The sequence below is a fragment of the Periplaneta americana genome, chromosome 9 (genome assembly GCF_040183065.1).
Source record: "Periplaneta americana isolate PAMFEO1 chromosome 9, P.americana_PAMFEO1_priV1, whole genome shotgun sequence".
NCBI classification, from domain to species: Eukaryota; Metazoa; Arthropoda; class Insecta; order Blattodea; family Blattidae; genus Periplaneta; species Periplaneta americana.
Genome location: NC_091125.1, coordinates 58,562,511 through 58,588,129, shown reverse-complemented (window position 1 = coordinate 58,588,129; position 25,619 = coordinate 58,562,511). Strand labels below are relative to the sequence as shown.

General features: G+C 36.5%; 1 protein-coding gene across 1 annotated transcript in view; it reads right to left on the bottom strand.

Moving 5' to 3' along the window:
* Positions 1-384: 384 nt before the first annotated feature.
* The window catches only part of LOC138705957 (diacylglycerol O-acyltransferase 2-like), a 65,066-nt gene continuing 39,831 nt past the window's right edge, over positions 385-25,619 (bottom strand). The window contains exons 3-6 of the mRNA XM_069834772.1: positions 21,068-21,333; positions 13,512-13,680; positions 12,477-12,655; positions 385-1,301 (exon numbers count right to left, since the gene is read on the bottom strand). Coding sequence (XP_069690873.1) covers positions 1,144-1,301; positions 12,477-12,655; positions 13,512-13,680; positions 21,068-21,333 — 772 coding nt within the window. The 3' untranslated portion in view covers positions 385-1,143. The remainder of the gene's footprint in view (positions 1,302-12,476; positions 12,656-13,511; positions 13,681-21,067; positions 21,334-25,619) is intronic.

The window sequence follows — 25,619 nt, the reverse complement described above, 5'->3', positions numbered from 1 at the left end:
GAAAAGGAAGAAAAAATCTTGCTGCAAGGTGTTGTCATGAAATTAACATCGGAAATTTCACCTGTACTTAATTAAAAAATAAGTTTCAAAACCTATTTCTGACTTCATTTATACGGTACCTAGGTTTTGTTGTAAAATAAAGCCGTTTTTCCTGCATATTGCACACCTAATTCAGTACCTTGTTACACCCGTAATAAATTCATATCTAAAAGAATTATAATCCAAAAGTAATTCAAGATTATGGAAATGTACCTCATTAACTGTACATTTTTAAAAAGATAGTGACATAATTCACAGTTATTCATTTAAATGTTTAAGGTCACAAATGGGGCGCTCAGAGCACAAGGGAATCAAGTCACAAAAATAAACTTTTCAGAAAATTAGACTTAGACTTTTATGTACAGTTACTTACCCATTAAAGGTGAGTGTGATTTTTTTAAACATCTACACCGTTGCAAAGATTGTGAGGACATGATTCTTTTGTGCTCTGAAAGTAGCCTCATCTAAGATATGTACAGACGAAATATCTCCCAATTGACCAAAAATGGACTTGATTCCCTTGTGCTCTGGACGCCCCAAATTTGTCTGAAAAATGTCACATCCGTAACCAAGGTTTAAAGTTGAATTAATTTGTTATGATTTTTCTAAATCTATTTGTTGGAGGTGTTTGCTCTTTTTGAGAAGATGACATTCCGATAATTGGTGTGCTGAAATAAACATTGTATATTAGATTAAGCTTAATTTTAAAATCAAAAGAATTGAGTGCAAAAATGTCATACCCATAACCTTGGAATGGCTTTAAACCAACTTTTCTAGCATACATCCCTTCGGCAGACAAAATTATAAGACATCACGTCAAAAATCTATTTTGGACTGCTTGTTTCTATGGAATAAACCATGCCCTCAAATTGTGATAATTGTTCATAATTTGTTCAGTTCTGTCATGATGCATGAAGACATGTTCCTCTATTTTCTCGTTCTTACATTACCTGATTTAGAGCAAAAGTGATATAGAATGACGTTTTGTATCTATATCACACTAACTCAACAAATTCAACTCTAAAAGATCTAACAGTAAGTAATGACATTTGAAGAAACTGTCGCTTTGTCTGGATTTCGACCACTATGAATACAAAGAAAATGTTATTTAATAATGAGGTGGATATTTTCGTGATTTGCTAAATACAATTTCTTTTTTTCTTCGAAGAGAGCTGTAAGTTCCGTGATGAATTTCTGGTGCAAGTCGTCGATCTGTTCTTGTGTAGGGTTAAGAATTTTCTCCATTGGCAGTGGTTTCCCAACTGAAAAAAAAAAATATTCAATTTCAATATACTGTATATTAAACAGCTATACCTATCATGTATAAAGAATCGATGAAAAGAGACATTCAATCCAGGTTCTTAGTTATATGACAGAAATGAAGCAGTTCAAACCTTTGAATCTATAATAATCTTAAGAATTGAAAATAAAGAGAAGATGATAACTAGGATGACGAGTCTCGGTGAACATCTTGTATTGAATCACAAGTGACGAGCACAGTGCAGTCCCATCATGGAGAATGCCAAGTGCTGTAGAATGGACATAAATATCTGCCCACAGCAAGAATCAAACTACAGACTACTTGGTGGGGAAAACATAGGCTATTCATGGACTATGGTGAATGGAATGTTATTTTACCATAACACAATATTTAGAGACTAATAGGAATTATTCATATGTAGATATGTAGCATTCTTTTTATAAGAAAGATCGTACCGTCGAACTGCTTAACATAGTCTATCCTCTACTGCATTAATACTTATACCCTACTATGTTGTTCTAAAAAAATTTGAATTGTTCCAGTATGAACTTAAAATAGTCTGGCACCAGGGACACACATGATAATGATTATTATTATCATCATCATAGTGATGATAGAAAAAAAGTCTACCTAGGGGTGTATGTATATCAACCAACTCTGTCTTGCACTCTGCTACTTACTTTGTTCCAAACATCAAAGTATTATATCCTAATGAGGTACCTTTAAGGTGGACTGCATACCAGTACGATACAATGCAAATCTTGGACAGACATAACAATGGGTTGTACAATATAGGAGCCACCAGCATGGTCTCAGGGTAGCTAGTGGTAAGTGATACTCGTGATCCCAGTCATTCTTGGCCATGTGTTCGAAACCTGCTTTGACCGATTATTACTGATCGAGGTTTTCCTCTTGAGATTTTCTCAAACAGTATGAATGTCGATAATCCCTCAAGGAATCCTCGGACTGATTTTGCCAAATTAAAATATCGCTATCACCAATCTCATTGATGCTTAATAACCTCTCAGGTGAAACATTGTCATTAAGTGATAAAAAAAAAAAGATGGATTTATTAAGAATTCATGATGCTGAGGCTACTTGTACTGCATGTGTAAACAGAAACGAGGCAGATTTATTCATGCACTAGTATTGCTAATCAGTATTCACCCAGACAGTTCTGCTTGAAGTTCTGGTTCTGCTTTCCAATCGAATTTACAGTGTGTCTGATGAAGACACAATTCTAAACGTTTTGAAACAAATTATAATAAACACATTTTAATTAAAACGAACCTGTTCTAAAAGTAAATATGGGCTCAATTTTTAATCTGTTTTATTATTGTAACAATATATAATTGTAATTATCGGTAGGTCTGTTATAATTATGTATTTTTGTAAAATACTTTTTCATATTATCTTGGATCATGTTGCAACATGGCGCAGTTGAGGCCATTGATACCTAAAGAGAATTTCAATTGATTGACTTATTGTTGAGAGCTTGTTGGAAACAAAAAGTCTCTCTTCGTGGTAAGTTGTTTGTTTTTTAAATTGGTTATTTAACGACGCTGTATCAAATATTGGGTTATTTAACGTCGATGGAATTGATGATAGCGAGATGAGGCCGAGAATTCGCTAAAGATTACCGTACATTTTCCTTATGGTTGGGGAAAACCCTCTGCAAAATCCCAACCAGGTAATTGGCCCAAACGGGAATCCACGCCCGAGAGCAGTTCTAGATCAGCAGGCAAATGGCGGTGGTCTGTGGTGAATTGTTACATTTATATTTTGTGAAGTGGTGTGGTGACAAAGGTAGCCTAAAATATGGCAGGATATATACTACAACGAAAGTGCGCATTTAATGACATTTGGCTGAAGAATAAGAAATTCGCGAACCGGCTGTCAAAGAACGGTGGTAAAATCGGGTTTTATAAAATTATTCTCGTGAGTTTTTCTGTAAAGTTAGAGTGCGTGTAAATGGGAGGATAAAGCGTCTCAATAGTTCAAATTCTCATGTTAATAAAAAGCGTGGTGTACTAACAAGTTCTATAGTTTTAATGTACGTATTTTATATAAATGGAAAACAGAAACAAGAAATAGTCTTCAATTAGGATTGGGTTCTGTCAGTCATATAAGTTTTGAAAATTCATCTGCATAATATTCAGGTTTGGGACCGATTCACCACGCTATTATTTTTTGTGAAAGGTGTCCGGCTGTAGTTAAAGTTAGCAACTCTGTCGTATATAATATATATGCACTGTAAACTAGATTTCCTCGATAATAATTGAATATAATTACTGTACATTCATTTACCTATTATTATCGAGGGACTCTACTTTAAACTGAGCTTTTCTTTTCTACATAAATGTCCAAAGGTAGTAAAACACGCAAGAATTGCGTAACTAAAGTCTTCAATTGCATTTTTGGGTACTTTCATTACATTTTACTAAATGCAGCGTGGTCACAGAGTACCTAAATCAAAGATTGAAGTGACCATGTGAAGGCACAGACTAGAATGGGCTGTTTCGACAAGTAGACCAGACACACTCCTTATTTCTGTGAGCGACGGAAACGTAAAGAAACGTTGAGTTTGAACCGCCAATGTTTCTGTATTACAGAACAACGCTGAAGTCACTTACAGCTAACAAGCACGGTGTAATAACATACAAGTAAGTGTACAAGAAGCTTTGGAAGATCGCAGTTTTTCTGGTCTTTATTAATTACAATCAAATTTACTTGCAGAATATGCCCGAGGAGTTATATATTTCGCATACGGTCCTAATGTAAGGAAGTAAACAGAGATGTATGTGATGGGGTTAGGTGAAAGTAACGTGCTATGCGTAAGTTATGTGCCTACGTAAATTAAATGCAATGTGTTGAAAAATAACAGTAAAGTATATACTGTAATTCTTTCACAAAACATTTAATGTTTACGTAAACACAGCGCATCTGTTGTTGCAAGTTGCCGTTGTACGAATTTGTCATTGAATTGTGTGTAGGTCTATATCAAGTTATCGTGGTTAAGTTGTAGTGTTGCACAACGGTCAGTGTTTTCTTTCTTTCTTTTTTTTTTTTTAAGAAAATGCATTAAACTTGTACATTGTGTTCAACAATAACAGTGAATAGTTCATAGAACTTTAATGGACGTAAACAGTGTCATTTGTGCTATAACGGAGCAGTGATAAGATTAATTTGTGTTTGAAGTGTTGTGTATACTTCCATACGTACAGTAGAAGAGGTTAGTGGTCAAATGACATCTTACACAACGAAAATAAGTTAAATTATTTACTTAATATGCCGTTGAAAGAACGTGATCATGGACATGTATAACTTCAATCACAGAGTTATCCACAAATTCGGCCAGATGGAGAACAGAAGTTAGGATTTTCTCTTCAAGCAGCCTGGTAAGGACTATTTTCCTTTATAATGGGTATAATTGCATTGTTTGTTATTGTCTGGTTCTGCTATAACTATAAGTACCGGTAACTTACATTAATCTAACTGCATCTATGTGCGAACTTCTTCCTGCCACAGAAATTTAACCTTTTCTATAAAATATGCAACACTTTAGTTACTTATGCTCCCTCAGTAGAGGTCTATACAAATATTTACATTACATTTTCAACGTATTCTTATGATTGACATATCGTAATGTCAGCCTGTTTACACTCTAACAGAAAAGTACAGTATGTGCCCAGGACTTCTATAGACAAAAGATGGAGGCTTGATTGATGTTTACTACCTAATTATCTAATACTCGTCAACCTGTTCTACAGTAAAAGACCACCACTGGTGTACAGATATTCCAACTTTCAGGTATAGGCCTATGTAAAATTTGGATACGTAATGACTTTATGGTGCCTGTAACAAGATAGTACCGGTACATAGATCTTGGCCCGATTTTATGATGCCTGTAACAAATAATACATAGGTCTTGGCCCCAATGATCTGATGGATACTAATTGTCACGATGAAATATCCTCATCAGGTCATCACTTTAAAAGCAACAATGTGTTGTGCCACGTATCGCATTGTTCATGTACCCTGCTCCACGGGACGCATGGAAGGTAACCAATTTTCTCTGACCCCGAGAATTTCTTTTGAAATGATCTGTGTGAGATCGTGTCGAATAAAATTGATGGTTTGTGTAATTGTAGTCAAAATACGGCTACAATGTGTGCAGAATGAACGCTGCATCGTTTGTTTGAAATCCGTCTAGTCCATGCAACAATTACATCACATGGATTCCATATGAACATCAAGGGAGTCCCGCCATGTTTCCATGTACTGTATTGTATGAATTACTTCTAAAAATTATTACATAGGCTAAGAAATTCCGATGAGTATGGAAAACCCTCGATATCAATATGTACAAATGAATTGTATCAAGAAATAACTTTAGTAATCTCCTGGTAAACAAACTGAAATTAAACTATTTAAATTAAGGGAACTATCTTTTGTTTGTGAATATGTAGAGGATACAAAGGCCTAGTACGCTTTGGTCTATCGGCTAGATTCTCTCTTTTTATATCACGATGAAATTTCCCACGTAGCTTTAAGGGTCTAGTTTTTTTATAAGTTGAAAATGGCACTGAGTATCTCACTGGTTGTGTCTAAGAATTTTATGTAGGGTAAAACATCTTGTTTACACTACTTTGAAATTGAGTCTTTCTATAAATGTATGGAATAATTCCACAGATTACAAATGAAGAGTACAGGGGAAAAACCTGGTAAGTTCACGTTTTATTGTTTTTACAGGAGAGCAAATTAAAAATTTCAAGGCCCATTAGGGTACAGTCTCTTGTCTTTGGGTTATCATTCTTCAAATTTCTGTGGACCAATGAGCTTGTTATTTTGTACAGTTAAACTACACAAATATACACTATATAAACTATTAAATGACATCTAAAACAAAAAATCGATAATTTTGGACTTATCACGTTTTTTCCTGTGTCCTTCAAATAGAAGTTCTTGAATAGAATTGTATTTTTCAGTTTAATGAAATAATATAACTTAGAAGTTTTGTATATTATTAAATATACCGGTAGATACTACGTTATTAGTTAATAGAAGTGACATAATTTGAAAGTGTTTACGTTCCAATAAAATATAAATGACACTCGGGAGGAAATTAAACGCAGAATAAATATGGGAAATGCCTGTTATTATTCGGTTGAGAAGCTCTTATCATCCAGTCTGCTGTCCAAAAATCTGAAAGTTAGAATTTATAAAACAGTTATATTACCGGTTCTTCTGTATGGCTGTGAAACTTGGACTCTCACTCTGAGAGAGGAACATAGGTTTAGGGTGTTTGAGAATAAGGTGCTTAGGAAAATATTTGGGGCTAAGTGGGATGAAGTTACAGGAGAATGGAAAAAGTTACACAACACAGAACTGCACGTATTGTATTGTTCACCTGACATAATTAGGAACATTAAATCCAGACGTTTGAGATGGGCAGGGCATGTAGCACGTATGGGCGAATCCAGAAATGCATATAGAGTGTTAGTTGGGAGACCGGAGGGAAAAAGACCTTTAGTAAGGCCGAGACGTAGATGGGAGGATAATATTAAAATGGATTTGAGAGAGGTGGGATATGATGATAGAGACTGGATTAATCTTGCACAGGATAGGGACCGCTGGCGGGGTTATGTGAGGGCGGCAATGAACCTTCGGGTTCCTTAAAAGCCATTTGTAACTAAGTACCTAAGTAAGTTACGTTCCAATAATTGACAGCAAGCATTTTATCGATTTTGATCGTAAGATGAACAGTAAGCGTAATCAGTACCAGTACTACGTAATAAATAATAGTAGAATGATGGACGGCTTGGGAATAAAGAAAGTTCCTTTCTAGTAAATACAGAGTTAGGATTCACCGGCGTGGTCTCGGGGTAACGAGTGTGATTCGTAATCCCGGTCGTATTTTTCCGTGGGTTCGAGTCCCGTTTGCCTGGTTTGGGTTTTTCCTGACATTAGTATGTTTTTTTTTATTAATTCGATTTAGAATTTTTTTTAGCAATTGATTAAATTATATTTTTTCTGTATTTATTTACTTTATCGATACCGTTCCTTTCCACTATTTCTCCATTTCTTCGTGTGACATTCATCCAGCTATGCTTTAGACTACCCCTCAGTCTCCGGAGCTCCTTATCTTTCGTAAATTTCATTGTTTTCATTCGCGACGTATTTTGTATATCCTTGGCTTTGAGCGTCGTCAGATTGAATTGTGTTTCTTTCCTCTTTGTTATTTCACTTTTCCTCCTTCATTTTCCCACGGCGCGTTTTCTGTGATGGATTGCATGCTGGGAGTACTGTAGCAGTTCAACGTGCTTGCTTGCTGAAAATCCTGCTCATTGCTGGCTGCTTTGGTAACGAGACCTATTACCCATGGCCGTATTTAAACATTCGCATTGGGCCCGGGGAAATTTACCACATATTTTGTCGCCCCCTTTCTTTAATCGATTCTTTGCAATGTAAACAGTCAACAGGGTCATTACTTTGAAAATTCTAAATCATGTGTACTCACAAGCAAACATTGTGATGGGGACATAAAAAAGTTAAATTTTTTTCTTCCAGCATGTTAATAATGTCACTTGACCGCAATTAAGAGGCCGTCCAGAAAGTGATTTTCCCCTTGGACAGTTTACAAAAAAAAAAAAAAAAAGCACAATTGCATGTAAATATTGATTGAAACAGATACAGCAATTGTTGCGCTATTTGTTGACATACCTCCCACTGCAATTCTCATGCCATGGACTCAATTTTTGTATACTTCTTTCGTAGAAGTCAGCCGCCTGGGATCGGAACCAGACAGCCCTCTGCACCTTTCTAGCGATCCCACAATATGACAAAATGTCTCAATTCCGGTGGGAAATATGTTGAAAAATCATTTACTGGCGAAGAATTGTTCGTGTTGTCTACTGTACCCTTATGATTTGACTCAACAATATTATCATTTATCACTTAAACCAGAAGCAGTAGACACAGAAGTACAGGTTGTTGGGCCGAACTTTTCGAATCCGTTTTCTTAAAATAAATCTAATTTTGGAATTCTTTGATTAATTCATTGTTCCGAATAGTCATTTTGTTTTTTGCATTGCGCACCACTTAATTTAACTCTAATGGTCCCTCTTTCATAATTAACAATCACTAACTCACATACCAACTGATCAACCTACCAGGCCACCATCACTCCGCATGTGCAACTGCAAAGAAACGTAACGTAAATAGTTCAACAGCGGGCTCTGTGCAGTTTGGGAAATGAGTAAGGATGTTTTGATTCACAATATTGTTTGATCGGGTATGCTATATTAAACCCTAAGTACATGGCCAGTAACTGTCTGTCAATCCCTTTCCATTATTTTTAACCTAATTCCGTACAAATATCACAGTCTTAATGAATGCTACACGTTTATTGTTTTGAGAATGAGAACGACACTGCGCGCCGTTTCACAGATGAATTGGTAATCGATCTTTGTTCCTAGCAAAAGTATTCTTTATTCGTTTTGGACTTGTTCGAATGTCGTATCACGATATATATTTTTTTTTCGTAAAGAATTACAAAATAAAAATTTATGTACGATTTTAAAGTGTTTTTTCCCCCTCATTCATAACTAAACCGCGGGAGTGCGGGCCCTTTACCGTCAAGGTATGTATGACTGGAGCGTTCCGTGGCGAGTGTACTGAACTCCCAGGTAAGCAACTCACTGTGCGTGCTTCAGACGTACAGTCTCGGGTATATGAATTGCATACATACAATAATCATACATTTCGTACTTACCTAATTGATGCGATATCGACGGAATCTTTTTCTTTACAATAATGAATTACAATGTACAACTATGTACATACGTAGATTGTCAAAGGAGAAACTTCATCGTTTATCAGTTAGAATATGTGTGTACTGCGAAAAGCTTCTTTAGACATCGCATGAGGTTAATGGAGCGTACGTGAAAAGGTTTACATTGTCATTTAAGTTTTTGTCCTGATTTTTCACCTAACTGTTCAACACTGCATAGCCATTATTTTTTTATTATACTACCTAATTTGTCATTTACCTTATCAGGACACAATCCTTGGGGTACCTTGTTAATTGTTTCCGATACTCTCTCAATTAATTTAATACACCCGGAAATTTGTAGACCAGACATTTCCAGTTGAGTTATAACTTGTGGCAAATTTCCGTAATTGGTCTTTATGAATTGTAGATTTTGGTGCATATTTTCTGAAATCAGGGATTTTGCTGTTGTAATGGCAGCTGAATCTTTGCCATCTAAATCATGAATAACTAGTTTGAATTTATTGTAATGTTCTGCGAAATATAAGGCAAGCCAGGTGCCCCATCTTGTAATTACGGATTAAGGTGGAAGGGGGAGATCTGGTGCAATTTCTCGAAATTTTAATATTCTTGAAGGGGCTTTGAGATTTTTTTTTCACATACGCTATAAAACAGTTCACATCGCTATATAGCCTAAAGCACGAATAGCTTCAGCAACTCTATGCAGTTCGTGCGCCAGACAAGTTAAATGCACCATGTTGGAATACCGCTCTGCTTTAATAATATATGAAGCTTCATCAGTGACGAAAAGAAGTACATTATCATATTTAATCTTTTCCGTATATAAAAGGCGCATAGCCTTATACAAAATTGGACAATAGTTGCATGGTTTACCTTTTCCAATTTCTCTGAAGTTAGCACAAATTTTTTCCCTGCACAGTTCTCGAAATGTATACCGACCACCACATTTGCCACATATCTACCACTTAAGTCTGTAGACTCATCAACTGAAACCCATAAATTTCCTGATCGTTTACGCTTTCTCGAATTTTGCCAATCGTATTCTGGTACGAAATTGGTAAATATTCTTTACGTATTGTTGCTTCTTCTGGGATATGTTAATTTGTATATTTTCCAGAAATGATCTAAAGTGGAGATTGCCCAAAGTTCTGAATGGAATGTTTGTGTGTACCAACATGTCACATGGGCCTAAGTCTACATTGAATTGTGACCAACTATTTGAACTCGACTTGTTCTTATTTGCGTTCAACATTTTCCTTGTGTCTTTTACTATTACAGTGTCTTTCAAAATAGTAACTTCTTAGTTCGTAATAATCTGAAATTACACACGACACGTACAACACTTTCTTCTATAATAGCCTAAATATTGTTGTTTTAGGCATTGTAATATGTGTCATTTCACATACGCAACTCTTCAGTATGACAGCTAACAAACTCTGAATGTTTCGGGTTCGATGCACGGAACAGTACGGGGAAAGGCGAGAGACACTTACGTCATACTCTATACCCGTCTGCATAGTTAACTGCAATCGCCGTGTTAGGGCCTGCACTCCCGCGGTCTATTCATAACAAAATTCGCAAGTGTTTCGCATGCCCTTCGGGCAAAAAGTGCCGCCCTCTTCCCATTGGTAAATATGGGTCTGCCTTACCTATTTTTCCTAAAGATGGGACATGACATTAGCGCTGCAATCGGGAAAACCACTGAATATCACATAGCGTGGAAGGCCTGTTGTTATGGTAACAATGGTTGAGTCCACACCTGTGGAGTAACGGTTAGCGCGTCTAGCCGCGAAACCAGGTGGCCCGGGTTTGATTCCCGGTCGGGGCAAGTTACCTGGTTGAGGTTTTTTCCGGGGTTTTCCCTCAACCCAATATGAGCAAATGCTGGGTAACTTTCGGTGTTGGACCCCGGACTCATTTCACCGGCATTATCACCTTCATCTCATTCAGACGCTAAATAACCTAAGCTGTTGATAAAGCGTTGTAAAATAACCAACTAAAATAAAAAAAACAATGGTTGAGTTACTATGATGTACAGAAGTAGGCTACATAATATGGAGTTTCAGTGCAGTAATTCTGCGTTTTCATATGGTGAAGAACCGGTAGAACGGAGAAAAATTCTCTCCGGCACGTGCTGGCGCTTTATCCATTAAGCCACACCGGATTCAAGTTCCGATGCCGGATTGATTCCCTCTCAGTTTAAGTTATACCTTCTGGGAACCAGAGGGGAACACAGGTGGCCACAATCCTCGATTAATTATTCTGTGACCAAACACACTTTGCAATTCATGCATAGAATTCGCAGCGATGTGCGCTGTAGCTGAATCCTGCTGAAACCAGTCACTCAATCGTTCATTTTTGTTAGTTGCGGAAAAAAATTATTTAAAATTGAAGTTACATAAACGTTTGAATCAACTGTTATGTCGAAAAATATGGGACCGATAATTCTACTCGCACTCACTGCACACCAAACCCCAACCTTTGCAGCGTGGTGAGTAACTTCATGATTAATATGGGGATTTTCGGTAGCCCAGTATCTATTGTTCTGAGTAGATAGGTGACCGTGAAGATGAAGCCACGTTAAAAGTGAGTCCACGTCGCCATTATGAACGGACTGCACAAATCAATTGCAATAATTAACCCTACTTACAGGATCTTGTGGTTGTAAACCATGAACTACAGTTACTCTGTACGGCTTAAGTTTCAGAAGTTTCGTTGCTACAAAAGCTGACGTTTTGGAAATGTTAACCTCTTGTGCTAAACGTCGCAGTGATTTGCGGGGTGAGTGCTCTAACCGGGCCCCTACTTAATCAAGCTTCTCTTCTGTCAGTATACGACGTTGTTGAAAACGTTTCTTGTTCAAAAAAGATCCTGTACCTCTGACTTTATTGACAAGGTCATGAATAGTTGACCTGCTAGGAATTCAAACACCTGCCGCTCAAACGTCAGACCCAACTCTCGTTGGAAAGATAATACTTTCGCTCATATTGTTAACTGTGCTTTTGCATTGTGAATTAGCTTCAAGAATAGATTCCTAGTTTCCGAGTCGCTCGATAAGTTTACTATGGTCCGTCCCAGGATTCTGTAGAGTAGAAATATGAAATAAGACCTCTCCGCAAGTGGTATGTGGGAGGACAGGACCAATGGCCGCTCTGAGCGGAGACATTGGTTGAACGAAGCTACCAATCGCTTGCAGGAATGGGATCATTTCTATCTGAACACTCTACCATGAGATTTTACCCCTTAGCGGCCTCGAGCTGATGCTGCCCGCAATACACTCCGGCACAGATGTACTCCTCCCCTATATGGATCAAGTCTCTACAGATACCTGGACGGACCATATAATTTCTTGTTTTAGCTTACATTGTAAATTATTCATCTTACCTACGACGATCATTTCTCGACGATATGGCAATGGCCCACTGCCGTAAGCAATTATAGGAGCAACTGTTGTTTTCTTTCTGATGAATTCTTGGAATCTTCTAAACCGTGATCCCTCAGGAAAATCCACCTGGGAATAAATATTTTGTTCTCCGAAACAGATGACAGGTACCAGTGGAGTTCTATTTAGAAATGAATATCATTAAATTAATACATAGCCTTTTTCATTATACACAACAATTCAAATAACTACAATATTATTTAAATAATTGAGGCGTTCCGTAAGAGAAGGGCGAGCCCGCCAAGGGTCGAATTTTGTGTTTTTTACTCCTCGGAATATTTAAGACACATAGGCTATCTGCAACTTAAGCCTGGCAGACGTTGGCGGGCTCTCCCTTACTACATCGAAATTATCATTGTTTGTAAGGTTGAAGAAACTGCGTAGTCTGTGAGAGGTTCATAATATTCATATTACTCTGTACGAGAAGGACGAATACGCCACTCCGCCTGAAGGCGCGCGCCATTAATTGTCTCAGTGTTGTAACCACACAGACGAGTACAACCGTAGTGAATAATTGCATGTATTTATGGACATTGCAATAGTATGAGCAGGACGAATGTACGATTCACCTTTGTTCCTTTTAACCTTATACGTTTATCCATTTTCCGACATGCCTCTGACGTTTCCTACAATAACCAGATATGCCTGGTTGATTATCACTGTCACTGTTACTCATACCAGGACGAATAGTATTATGAATAAATTTGAATAAGGAACAAAAAAAAAAGTTTCCTTCCCAGGCAGGATTCGACCCACGAAAGTCTTAGTTACCAGTCTATCGTGCTCTGAGTGAACAAGGATCTGAAATCAGCTACAAGGGTCGGTCCGGTTTTTTTGTCACTTCTGTACATTTTTTAAGCTCGTAGGTCTATATTGAATCCAAACTTCAAATACCGTACTAGGTTACGTATCCGAACCTACCCAACTTTTAAGTACTTTAAACTTTGTTATTAATGAATACTATTGGTTCTACTTACCCATGTTTCAACGCCAGCTTTACAAAACCTTTACGTTGTTTCAGAAAAATTGTGTACTGTCCAGGACGACTATAAAATGCTTCGGAAGCCCCTCCTACAGCAATCACTGTCAACGTTTTTGGTTTGCTTAGTATATTGCTGATAGCTTTCGGAGATGCTGGACAAATACCTGAAAAGATAACTTAAATTAAAGTTACAATAAAAAGCTATTTTATTGTTATTTTTAATTACAATAACGCTTGCGTCCCTTAGTTTTGTCAAATGTTTATGTACGAGTACCGGTACTGTTGTAAACACTTGTGTCTATGTATGTACGTTTGTATTTATTCACACTGCAAATGGTTAAATACCCGGTGGCAGTGGTAACTAATTAAACTTAATAATGGCAATGAATAATAAACATAATAATAAATCAAATTAATAATAAGTTAATAATAATACTAATAATAATAAATAATAATAATAATAATAATAATAATAATAATAATAATAATAATAATAATAATAGTGTAATAATATTAACAAGGAGCATCCTAAATTAAATGAGCCACGCTCACTTAAAATAACATTTAAAGTAAATCTAATTTGTATCTTAATCCTAAGTTCGAACTAAAACCCACGAGTATATGTTCATACATGCACAAGTACCTTTCAGCACTACACTCATTTCGCTGTCAACTCATCCACTGCACTGGGACTACGACACATTTCACTGATATCATCCTGATTTCACTATCACTTCAAAAACATTTCACTTATCAAATACACTATAAACTACAGGGACATCATTTTATTTTTACTTGAATTTTTATTGTACCTGCGTTTCTGAATGTACTTGACTTCCACCCCTTCACTAATGTTCTTGCTCCCGTCAGCCACACGAACTTACGGCCGCTGTTGCATTCGAAGTCTGCTAGCAGTGAAGTAAAGAGTACAAAGTGTAGTGTGTTTCAGAAATGTGTGCGTTTTCCTTAGAAGGAAGAGCCTATATTACTGAAGCTTATTTCCAGGGGCAGGTATTTATGGAGATTAATTTTATCATTTGTGTTTTTTAATATTAGTGTCGACGGAGATTGTTGGAGATTGATTTGTACTTTTGGCGGAGATTAATGGAAATTTTGGAAAATACAGTTATTTTGAAATTGGAGTATTAACACGGTATGAATATTACTTTCCAAATAATTAACATTAAAGGTTCATTGGATTCTGGTAAAGGTGCGGTATGGCCGATAGACAATATTTGTTGGATTGAGACTGTATTTAACACACATTCATTAAAAACGAAAAAAAAAAAAAAAAAAAAAAAAAACTTGCAGCCCTCAAATTAATACTTTCAAATTATTAGTGAAATATTGAATTCTCCGTCTTTTGAGTTCACTAATGTAATCAGAACACCTGGAATACCATGTAATATAGCCTACTTGAATGTGCAACAAATTCAAATGAAAAAGAAATGTCCGAAAAAAGAACTCAGGATATGAAATTCGCTATAAAACGACACAATAATAATAATTCGCGAATGTGTTCATATTTCGCTATTAGAACTTTATTTCGCGATTTTTTGTGATTGTTTTATACGCATATTATTAATCAGAATCACTTAATTCGTGAAGCTTAGTAAAAATATATTGTATATCTGTTATGTTGTGATTTTCGCGATCTCTGTAAATACCCGCCCCTGCTTATTTCGCGCAGGTACGGTGTGTAACATGACTGAATAACTTTATCTGTATGGACTGAGCAGAAGTGAAGATTAAGTTACCGAAAGTACGGTAATATGCTGAATAAAGTAGCCATTATGTATTGATTAAAACCGCCTGAAGAGTTGAGTTTGTAAAAAAAAAAAAATGTTACTACTCTACTGTATTTTGATAAAATACCGTAAAAGTAACCTAATGATCAAACTCAAAATCCTAATATCGTATTTCCCTGTAACATAAAAGGATACGCTACTTTTCTCTCCTCCTATAGCTAGTAAAATAATTTGTTTACATATTGCACTAGTAACACCAAACTCCTGTAATGGGAGGGGGTAACAGTGTTTCCGAGTATAGCCAGGTTAATGTCAAAAATGTTGGTAAAAATAAAGTGATGTCCCTGTATAAAATTTCACCGACACAAACGCACTTCACTGACATAACACACTTCTTCACTGATACAGCACTTCAAATAACAAAACATCAATTAGGTACACCTTTTAAATAGTGTGCATAATATACTACCGTTTATTAGTAAAGTCCTTAAGCCTATTTTTAAATACATTTTTGGTTATTGGTAAAGTCTTTAGTAAGTCTGCAGTAAAGCATTCCAGTCCCTGATAGTACGATTGAGAAAAGAAAACTTTCCAGTGTCGGTCCTCTGTCTTCTTTCCCTCAATTTATGTGAGTGGTCATTTCTTGAAGAGTAATTTGGCGGCTGCAACCTATTTTTTAGTTCTCTCCAAGCAGGCTCACCTCTGTATGTTTTGAACATTGCGCATAATCGAATTCCCGTTCTCCTGTCCGTGAGTTTGTCCCATTTTAATGTTAAATTATTACGACAACGCTTGAGAGCCCGTTTTTTAATATTTTCTAATGTCTTAATATGTTCTAATTTTTAAGGATCCCAACAAGCATATTCCATTACTGGACGAACTAGTGACTTATATGCAATCTCTTTGGATTTATCAGAACTTTTTCTTAGTACCTCATCACTAGGGACGACACTTTGTCCCAGTTCTCCACGAGGTTCACTGGTACTGGTGTATAGAGTACCTGTGTTTACTAGTTGATAGCAGCAGTCCAGCGACAGCACGCGACTGTTTGCTGGTATAGATCGGCGGAACGAAAATGCAACTTTTCTACAGGTTACCACTGCCGTATAGTATGTATGCGCGTAACATATGCCTTGATTAGTTACAAGTTTACAATATTACTTACACATATTTACAACAAACACGAGTTAGTCAAATTACACACAAGTATTTGCAATCGAGTTACGTACATTATTCTGATACAAATTGTAGTTCGTTACAATATACTGTATAACAATGTGCATTTTTAAGTGTGAAAAAGAGAAATTCCTTTTGTTTTCACTAAAAATATGCTTGTACTGCGAGAAAGTTTGCTCAACATCGCACGATGTTATACATAGGTGCATCTCAAAAAGATTAACAATAGTTGCACTGTTTACTTTTACTAGTATTTCCGATGTCAACAAAAATTTCTTTCCTGGTTCATTGGAGGACATCACTCCTACAACAACGTGAGCTACTTATCGTCCCACAGCATCCGATGTCTCACCTATAGATACAAATATTTTGTTACTACCTATAGCTGTCCGAATGGGATCAGAGTTTTTTAATATACAGACGATAAATAGATTGTACGCATTGATGTTATACTAGGCAGTTTTCTAGACGTGTATTTTTCCATAAACCGCTGAAAATGTGGATTACTGAACTTGTGTATTGGACTATTCGCCGATACCATCATCTCGCACAAATCATTATAAAACTCAAAGTTTGTAAACCGAGCAGATGAGAGAAATAACGGGAAACGTTCACTATGCTTTTTCGTTTCACATTGCTTTTGCAAATCTTAACGAACCTTTAGTTCTGTTTTGCACACTTTACAGCTTATATTATTGCCCTCCACACTAATATACTCACTTCCAAACGCAGTTGCAATTGCATTCAGTTTAGACTCTTGTCTGACTACATTGTATTATGTTTACATTACTGCACATAGAGCCACGATCACAACCACCTTGCCATTAAGTGACAACGGCACCAGTAGTACTGTAGGAACTGTAGGTAAGCCACTACAATGAAATACAAGTAGACAGCGGCAGAGAGCAACATAGGTTCGAATCCTAAACAAATCAAACGTACGTACGGTCGTGCTTCGGTGCAGCACACACAGGTTGCCCTTTCCTTTCACAGTGCAGTACCTTCGAACCCATGGCCTCCGTGACGTCAATATAGGCAAGCAATAACCAACCTAAAATCCGTCCATGATGGGACAAAGTGTCGTCCCTGCTCATCACAAAGTGTAACGCTCTCCATGCTTTTCCAGCTGTGTCAGTAACGTGTTCCTCCCAGCCGAGATCGCTGCTAAAAGTTATTCCTAGGTATTTACATTTGTTAACTTCCGGAATGGTTTCACCCCCTAACGTATACGATGCGATCATTTTATTTTTTTTTTTCTTGTAAAGATGACGGCTTTGCTCTTTAGAGAATATATTTTCATCTTGTTGACCATTTCCCAATCGTTTATTCTATTGAGGTCATTCTGAAGAAGAGTAGTATCTTCATAACTTTTTATTTCCGTGTATACAAGACAATCATCCGCAAATAAGCAAACCCTGGACAAGATGTTAACTGGCAGATCATTTACAAGAGCCAGGAATAGAAGGGGCCCCGTGGGACTCCGGAAGTAATTTCTATTGGGTTCGATAATTCCTCCCCCACCCGTACTCTCTGATTGCGACAAGTTAAAAATTCCTTGATCCACTGGAGTACTTTGAAGTCAATCACTGTTGATTGTAGTTTAACCAACAATATGTCGTGTGGGACTACATCGAATGCGCGTGAAAAGTCAATAATCACTGCATCTACTTGGCTATTTGAATTTATTCCGCCTGCTAAATCCTGACATACAGTTACTAATTGGCTCTCACATGAGTAACCCCCCTCCCCCGAAACCCATGACAATTATGTAACCAATTTGAATCATTTCAATGCTGCCTTAGATATGCTGAAATCAAGTGTTTTATCTGTTTGCAAACCACAGAGGTGAGGCTGACTGGTCTGTAATTTTTTGTAATCTATGAGGTTGTACCAAAAATCATGAATATATTTATGACAGATTGAAAAGAAGTCCACAGGAATATACTATTTATGAGAGAAGTGTATTTAATTTTCTGTATTACTCCACAAATGTCCTAAATTTTGTCACTTTTATTCAATCCAAATATAATATATCGGCATCCAATAGTAAGCATTGAAAATCCGATCGTTGTTGTTTTAGTCAACTGTCCGAAGACAGGTTTGAACCTCATAAGTAATACCAATAAGGCATCACTCTTAAGGCAACTAAGCCAGGAGTTAATGGGGTAGGGTTGTCAGTTCCTTTCCCCCATCCGATCGTTAGAGAAGTTTATTGTTATCACTTATCAGTGTAGCCTTTGAGTATTTTTACATTGGTCAAATAAATAATTTTATTTATTCTACTGCATGATATGAAAGTCCGGAGAAGGAGAAAATCGGTATGACTAAGGTAACACATAGCCTACTTAGCCTACTTTCTCCTTATACATGTTAATTCGTTTCTTTCGCTATGTTGTAAATGATATTACTATTTGTAGTGTTTCTTTAACCCTTGATACAAAACGTACATTACGATTCCAAGTAAGAAGATATACATTCGTTTTCTGAATTGCACACAACATTCATATTTTGTAATTTCTACGTAAAATATTTTACTTCCTTATAGATTTTACAGTAGGCCTACGGTGTGATAAAGGGCTATTCAAGAGTCACGAAATGCTTTAAAAATCCTGTAATTTTGTTAAAAATAAAGTTTATGGAAAAAAATAATAGTTTTATTCATAAAAAAATGGGTTCATTTTCACAGAAGCTTCTGCTTTAATTGTTTTACTACTATTGCTGTGGCAAATTAATTAAACAGTAACACAATCTATTCTCGATTAAGTTAATGCGTTTGTCTTTTTTGCAAATCCATATCATAGTATAATCGTTTTTGCCTCTACAATTGCGAATTGACCTTCTTCAGTATTACTACCTAAGTCTTAAATGTAATTGAATTTCTTACAATACACAGACAAGATTCATAACTCTGAAATTCTGAATGAATTGAGGTCTGGACCCTGGAATATATCGTCATTGCAGAAGCTTGTAAAAAATTGAAGTGGCGGGTTTCGTGGCAGACGAAACTTTGTAAAAACAATGTGAATGCTGTGATGGTTTGACAAGAATCCGGAAATAGACAATATTCAGAATATGGAACATGCAGTGTGAATCGAGTTGCAGAGGATCTATTCGAATGTACCTCTAAAGATAGATTATTGTTCTCACGTAACTGGCTATATTAGCATTAAACCCTTGTGAAACAAAAATTAAATACTTTTGCGGAAATTCTGTCAACATAACGAAGAGAGTTTAGAAGTGACATAAGATCCTAGAGCGAAACTGTAAGGAACGTAGACTTCCACCCCATTCCATACTGCGCGCCAAAAAGTAGAAGACATTCTTTGTGACGGGTGTAACGAAAAAAGTGGACAAAATTTCAGCTATGAATTCCTCATATGTCGCTATAGGAGAGAAAATGATATCAACATAAGTGCGGAAATAATTTCTGATTAGGGCTTGCAAGTATGATCTAGTGCACTCCAATACGTTTATTTGCTGGGATTATTATGATGCATTCTGTTTACATTTCCTTAAATGTTACTGTTCAAGTTGTCCCCTCCTGCCTAAATACACGCCGCAGCTCGTCGTCTCTTCGGGCCGTATTCATAGACATTCTTAGCGCTGGCTTCCGGTGGATAATCAGCGAACTAACGTTTTTCGTGTTCATGAACCTGTGTTAGCGATATGATATGAATCCTGTACAAGTAACCAGTCGATAGCTCGTAGCACGGGCTAGCAAAATGTCTATGCATAGCACCCTTCGAGATCCGAACATGTTTGACCCCCACGCTCAGCAGATCCCGACCCATTGCATTGTTGACATACTGTATATTAAGTCAACTGCCATTATTACAAGGAGCGCACTCAATTGAGTGACTTGATGGCCGAGATTCAAGAGTATTGTGCACTGTTGGGCGAAGAATCTAAGTAAAAATTAATAACTATTGTTACCATAACATATATTCTGTAGGACCGAAAATTAATCTTTACTTGGATTCTTCGCCCAACAGTGCTTAATACGCACTGTGGAATCCCGGCCACCAAGTCACTCAATTGAGTGCGCTCCTTGTATAATGGCAGTTGACTTAATATATGTCAACATATATGAGCCGTTCAGAGCAGAAGTGGTGTAAGTCAAAATTGGATAATGAGGTTTAAAGTAAAAAAAATCTGTAAAATACAGCGCAAAGTAGCAATTAATATGTCCTTCGTGCTATCCACTGACTACTAATAGTTTAAATAAATTGAATATTAATTGCTACTTTGCGCTGTGTCTTACTTTAACCCTCATTACCCATTTTTTACTTACACCACTTCTGCTCTCAACGCCTCATATGTCGAACATGGAGTAAGGTCACAAAGGGAAAAACACTAGAGGAGAGGGATTCGATCCGGTCTTGTAGATTGAACTTCGGCGTAGGTCAGTGGTTAGAGCGCTTGGTACGTAGAACCAAGGACCCGGGTTGGAAACCCGGTGCCGGAACGAATTTTTCTCCTCTAATAAACATCATTGTTTTTATGTTGGAAGTAGATACTTTAAATTACAAAAATGTATTAGACCTATTATTAATGTTGTGCAATTTTTTTCGATCCAAATGTGATCAATACGTAAAGTTGTTTTCGCAAAGAAAAATTTTCTACTTACCAAGTGCATGTATAAGTTCCCGGATGTAGAATAATTTAAAATGATAAGCCAGAGTAGCCGTGTAACATTTGTGGTTTGGAAAAGCTTCATCGACTTTGGTAGCATTAGTACCAAAGCTTATGAAAGTTCCAAGAGCCAGCATGCCATGTGGGAAAGAACAAAACATGTAACTCATAGTCGGATCCAATTCGGCTGTTTTTACTAGACGAACAGGAAAATAGTCGCTGAAATATCTCCAGAAGGCTGAATTTCTTACGCGTTGAGACCTGTAAACAGAAAATACAGTGAAAACTAAAATGAGAACAATAGTTCGACTGACCAGGGAATGCATCTTGGCGTCAGTGGAGCTTGAATGTCTTGTAGCATGTTTGTATCTAGCTATCACGACGATAAAAATGCGAATTGAAATGTGTGGGGAGTTCGTTCAATACCGGACATGTAAGGTTTTTTTCCTTGTAATTGAAAAACAAATTATTATATTAACTTTATTTTCCCTTTAACATGAAATTAACCATAGCCCTCTCTAGTCATGGCCCGGCCCACACTACGTGGCAACGTCGGACAGCACGTTAGTTGCCGTCCTATGCTATTGCGTAACTGTTAAATGCGAGAAAAGCAGTAGGCTACATCGTTTTTCTGTTTCAAAGGAAAAGTAATGACTTCCTAAATCTTCGGTTAATTCACTAAATATTATAGATCAGCCTATTATTGTCAGTTTTGACGCACAATGTTTTGCAATCCACATACATACTGGAGAGAGCTATGAATTAACAAATCAACTATAACAAACATTTGTAGTATAAACTCTTCAAAAAGGAATTTAAAAAATGCTGTAAAGAAATAAAGCGAACATGAAATTTTGCATAGTCTATATTTAGAAATTGAGTACAGCACCGGACGCATTTTTAATGTTGACAGTAATCGCATTCATACTTGTCTGATGTTAACGGAACACTAGCACAAGCTTCGTGAGTTCACATTTTACACGACAATAACGAGAAATGCGCACAAATATGCAGATTGTATAGTTATTGCTCGGCTATTCTTTGCTGTAGTCTCTCAGAGATCTTGTCCTGTTGGGAATATAGTGAAATGGTAGCGGCTACAATATTTCTACCACAGATTGCACACACACACACTGTTCTGTTGGCTCGTGGAATTCTGGCTTTGAGCGTAGCTTCTGGTGGTGGAATCCGTGGACTGCTAGTCTTGTCAGGGTGCTGTGAGCTCGAAGTTTGGTCCTGTGTAATTTCTATCCATCGTGGCATCCGTTGCGAAGAACTCCTGCGAGATCTCGTCTATTTTCTTTCTTTGTTCGAGTAAAGCTCTTCCGCTCGTTCTGAAGGTAACAACAGCATTTGTGACAAACATCCTCGATGAACTTTTCCCGGGCGAGCTCGCAAGCTAGTCGTAGTGGTGTATATATTGATATTACTAGAGCAGTCTTTAGAAATCTGGCATTAACTGCTTCCAAGTGTTCCAGTGCTTTTTTAAAAAATATAAATATGGCCAAATTAGATGTATGCCGTATATGAGAATCGGAGATATTTTTGCTCTGAAAAGAGTCATTGCAGTATCCAGCGACAGTGACTGTAACTTCTTATCTCGTAAATAGCTTTCGTTGCTGCTAATGCCCTTTCCTTTGCATGTACTGTTGGCTGAAGCATGTTCCGGATGTCTGGAAATTTACCTCAAGGTATTTGAAGATATTCACAATCTGGAAATTTTTTCCCATTGAGTATGATAGATTCACTTTCTCTATTCCCCCCCCCCCTTTTCTGAACACCATCTGCACAGTCTTCGTTTCGTTGACTTCTAGGCTGTTGTTGTGTGCCCATTCATTTTACACGATGAGCATTGGATCCTGTCTTCATTATGTGTTTCTCCACACAAAATGCAAGTGGATTCAATATCTTCAGATATATGTCCCCCCACCCCCCGGATATCATCTTTCTTTCGATGGTTTAGGATTAACTTCTGACATCATTTACGTTCTATAAATTACAAAACATGAACTTAAATTATGAAAACATATATAAATATCACAAAAGAGTACGTCCGGTACTGCCCAACTGAACAGTGTTCGGTACTAGCCGACACGACTGAAGATTTGAAACCGAGATTATTCTAAAATCATCACTTCAACTACATTAAGTCAAATCAAAAAGTATTATGTTGACTAATTATTAAATGATTAGTATGAGATACGATATAATACCCAATTTCCTGTATTTTAACTAAGCTTAATTTAACTCGACACAATTCACAATCAACTGATATATGTTACAACGGCAACTGTCACCGGTCAAAATCACACAAGTGCTCACAACAAAGGGTTGTAGTAACTAGTAGAAGGATTGACACAGTTGCTGCCATACCTTGTCAGTGATAAAAAAAATACTAGAAACGTTATGTCCGGCACTGAACGAAATCACCCTACCAGGTACTGATTTCAGTACTTCCCAACTCGAATAATTTTAGATGTGCAGGAAACACGATTTTGAGGAAAAACTCGCCAATTTAGTTTTAGAGTGCGAAGTTAGTGATTGAATTGTTTGTTCCACTCCTTCATCCCCAACCCCACTTTCGAATTTCAAATTGCATACACTATTTCTTAACAATGTTTATTATTGTCTCACTAATATTACTTATCTAACTTCATTATTTACTTCTACTTTCATTATTCACTTTCATGGTGTTTTACGGTCTTGTATTAATGTAATAAAAGCCAATTATTGTATTCAATTAGAGTCTGGCTGGACAGAAGAGAAAGCCTTCTGGCCTTATCTCTGCTAGATTAAATAAATAATAATAATTATTGTTATTATTGTTATTATTATTATTGTTATTATTATTATTATTATTATTATTATTATTATCTTCAGACACACCATTTTAAAGGAAATGATAAATCCAATAAGTCTACCGACAAATATAAAAAAAAGTCGGTTCATCCGTTTCTGAGATCTAGAAACGTTTCATTTAATGATTTAAAGTTCAGTTGATATACAGTACTATGAAGGTACTGTGCTATTATTATTGTATGTATTAGAAAACAGATCTGTTATTTGCCTGGTATGATTGGAGTTTCTGTTGTTGCAAAATTGCCCGGCGGTTTTCTTGAATTAATTATTTTTACACTCTTTGACAGATCATATCACTTGTGTAGGATATTTCAGTATTTATCGTTAACACTATCAGTACATCATGAACTATTGCTGTGATTCTGTTTCTATTGTAATTTGTTATAAATGGCTTGTATTCATTTTAGCCTCTGTAATTGTATTATTGTTATTAATTAAATTATAAGTTTCTGACTCTATCTCAGAAATGGATGGCCCAAATTTTTTTTGGTAGACGAATAGAGTTTATTATTCCCTTTAAGGATGTGTCTCAATATATGGGTGCAATTTGAAATTCAAGAGTGGGGTGGGGTGAAGTGGTAGAACAGAAAATTCAGTCAGCAGTGGTTTTGAATTTTCTCCTCAAAATCGTGTCCTCTGCATATCTAAAATTATTCAAGGCGGGAAGTTTTGAAATGAATACACGATAGCAAAGAGAGGATATTGGTCGTCACAGTATGTTGAACTGAATAATATAAGCTATATTGTGTAAATGATCAGCTCGTATTTTTCTTCCATTGTTACTTAATTTGACAAAAGTAGAATACTGTATAAATAAATAAATGAATAAATGAATGAATGAATGAATAAATACGCAGGCAGATAGATGGAATAGATGAAATAGACAGACAAAAAAAAAAGGAAACAAACAGGGAAAGGCAAGCAATGCAGACATAAATAAATATATAATAAATGAGAAAATGAGTACATAAACACATAAAAAGTACTGTCACTATTGTTCTCGCAGCATTTCCTGCTTCCTTTGTCATAGCAAATGTTTCTCAAATCACAGTGTCACCTATATAATTAGGCTACATTCATATTCAGGCATTGGCCTTTTCCAACTGGAAACCTACTGTATGATAGGACTACACACATATTCTATGGAGAGCATTTTAAATTAATCTAAGCCAGGCTGATGTGTTATACAATGGCAACGTTTTGTGTCCTCACTTATTTCCAGCTCTCTTAATAAAACGTTACTCCACCTAGTAGACATTTTTAAAGCCGTATTTCGAGTCCCGTATGTTACTACAGATACAAGTTGCTTTATGTTCAGATTCATTTCTTCACGCTTGGAGTAACACATTTCCTGTTGTATTTTCTTTAAATGCAAATGACATCGATAAAGTATTCTTCTACAGAGAGATCCTTCGTAACTCCGAGATTGAACATTATCAATTCTACTGTATCAATACCCGTGTGTTTCCACCTAAAGCAAGAGATTAGAGTTAAACCACTGTTTATGCATCTTTGATTTTTTTCTCGTTCAGCTAGTGTTTCAATATCCCTTATCCTCCTTTGTATTGTTCGTGGTGATAATTTCTTACTGTTAAAAATATCAGATTATTCGTGACAAATAATGTTAGCAACTATATTCAGATATGTTTTAATGAACTGCCCTTCATTATAGAACCTCATGATTTTGC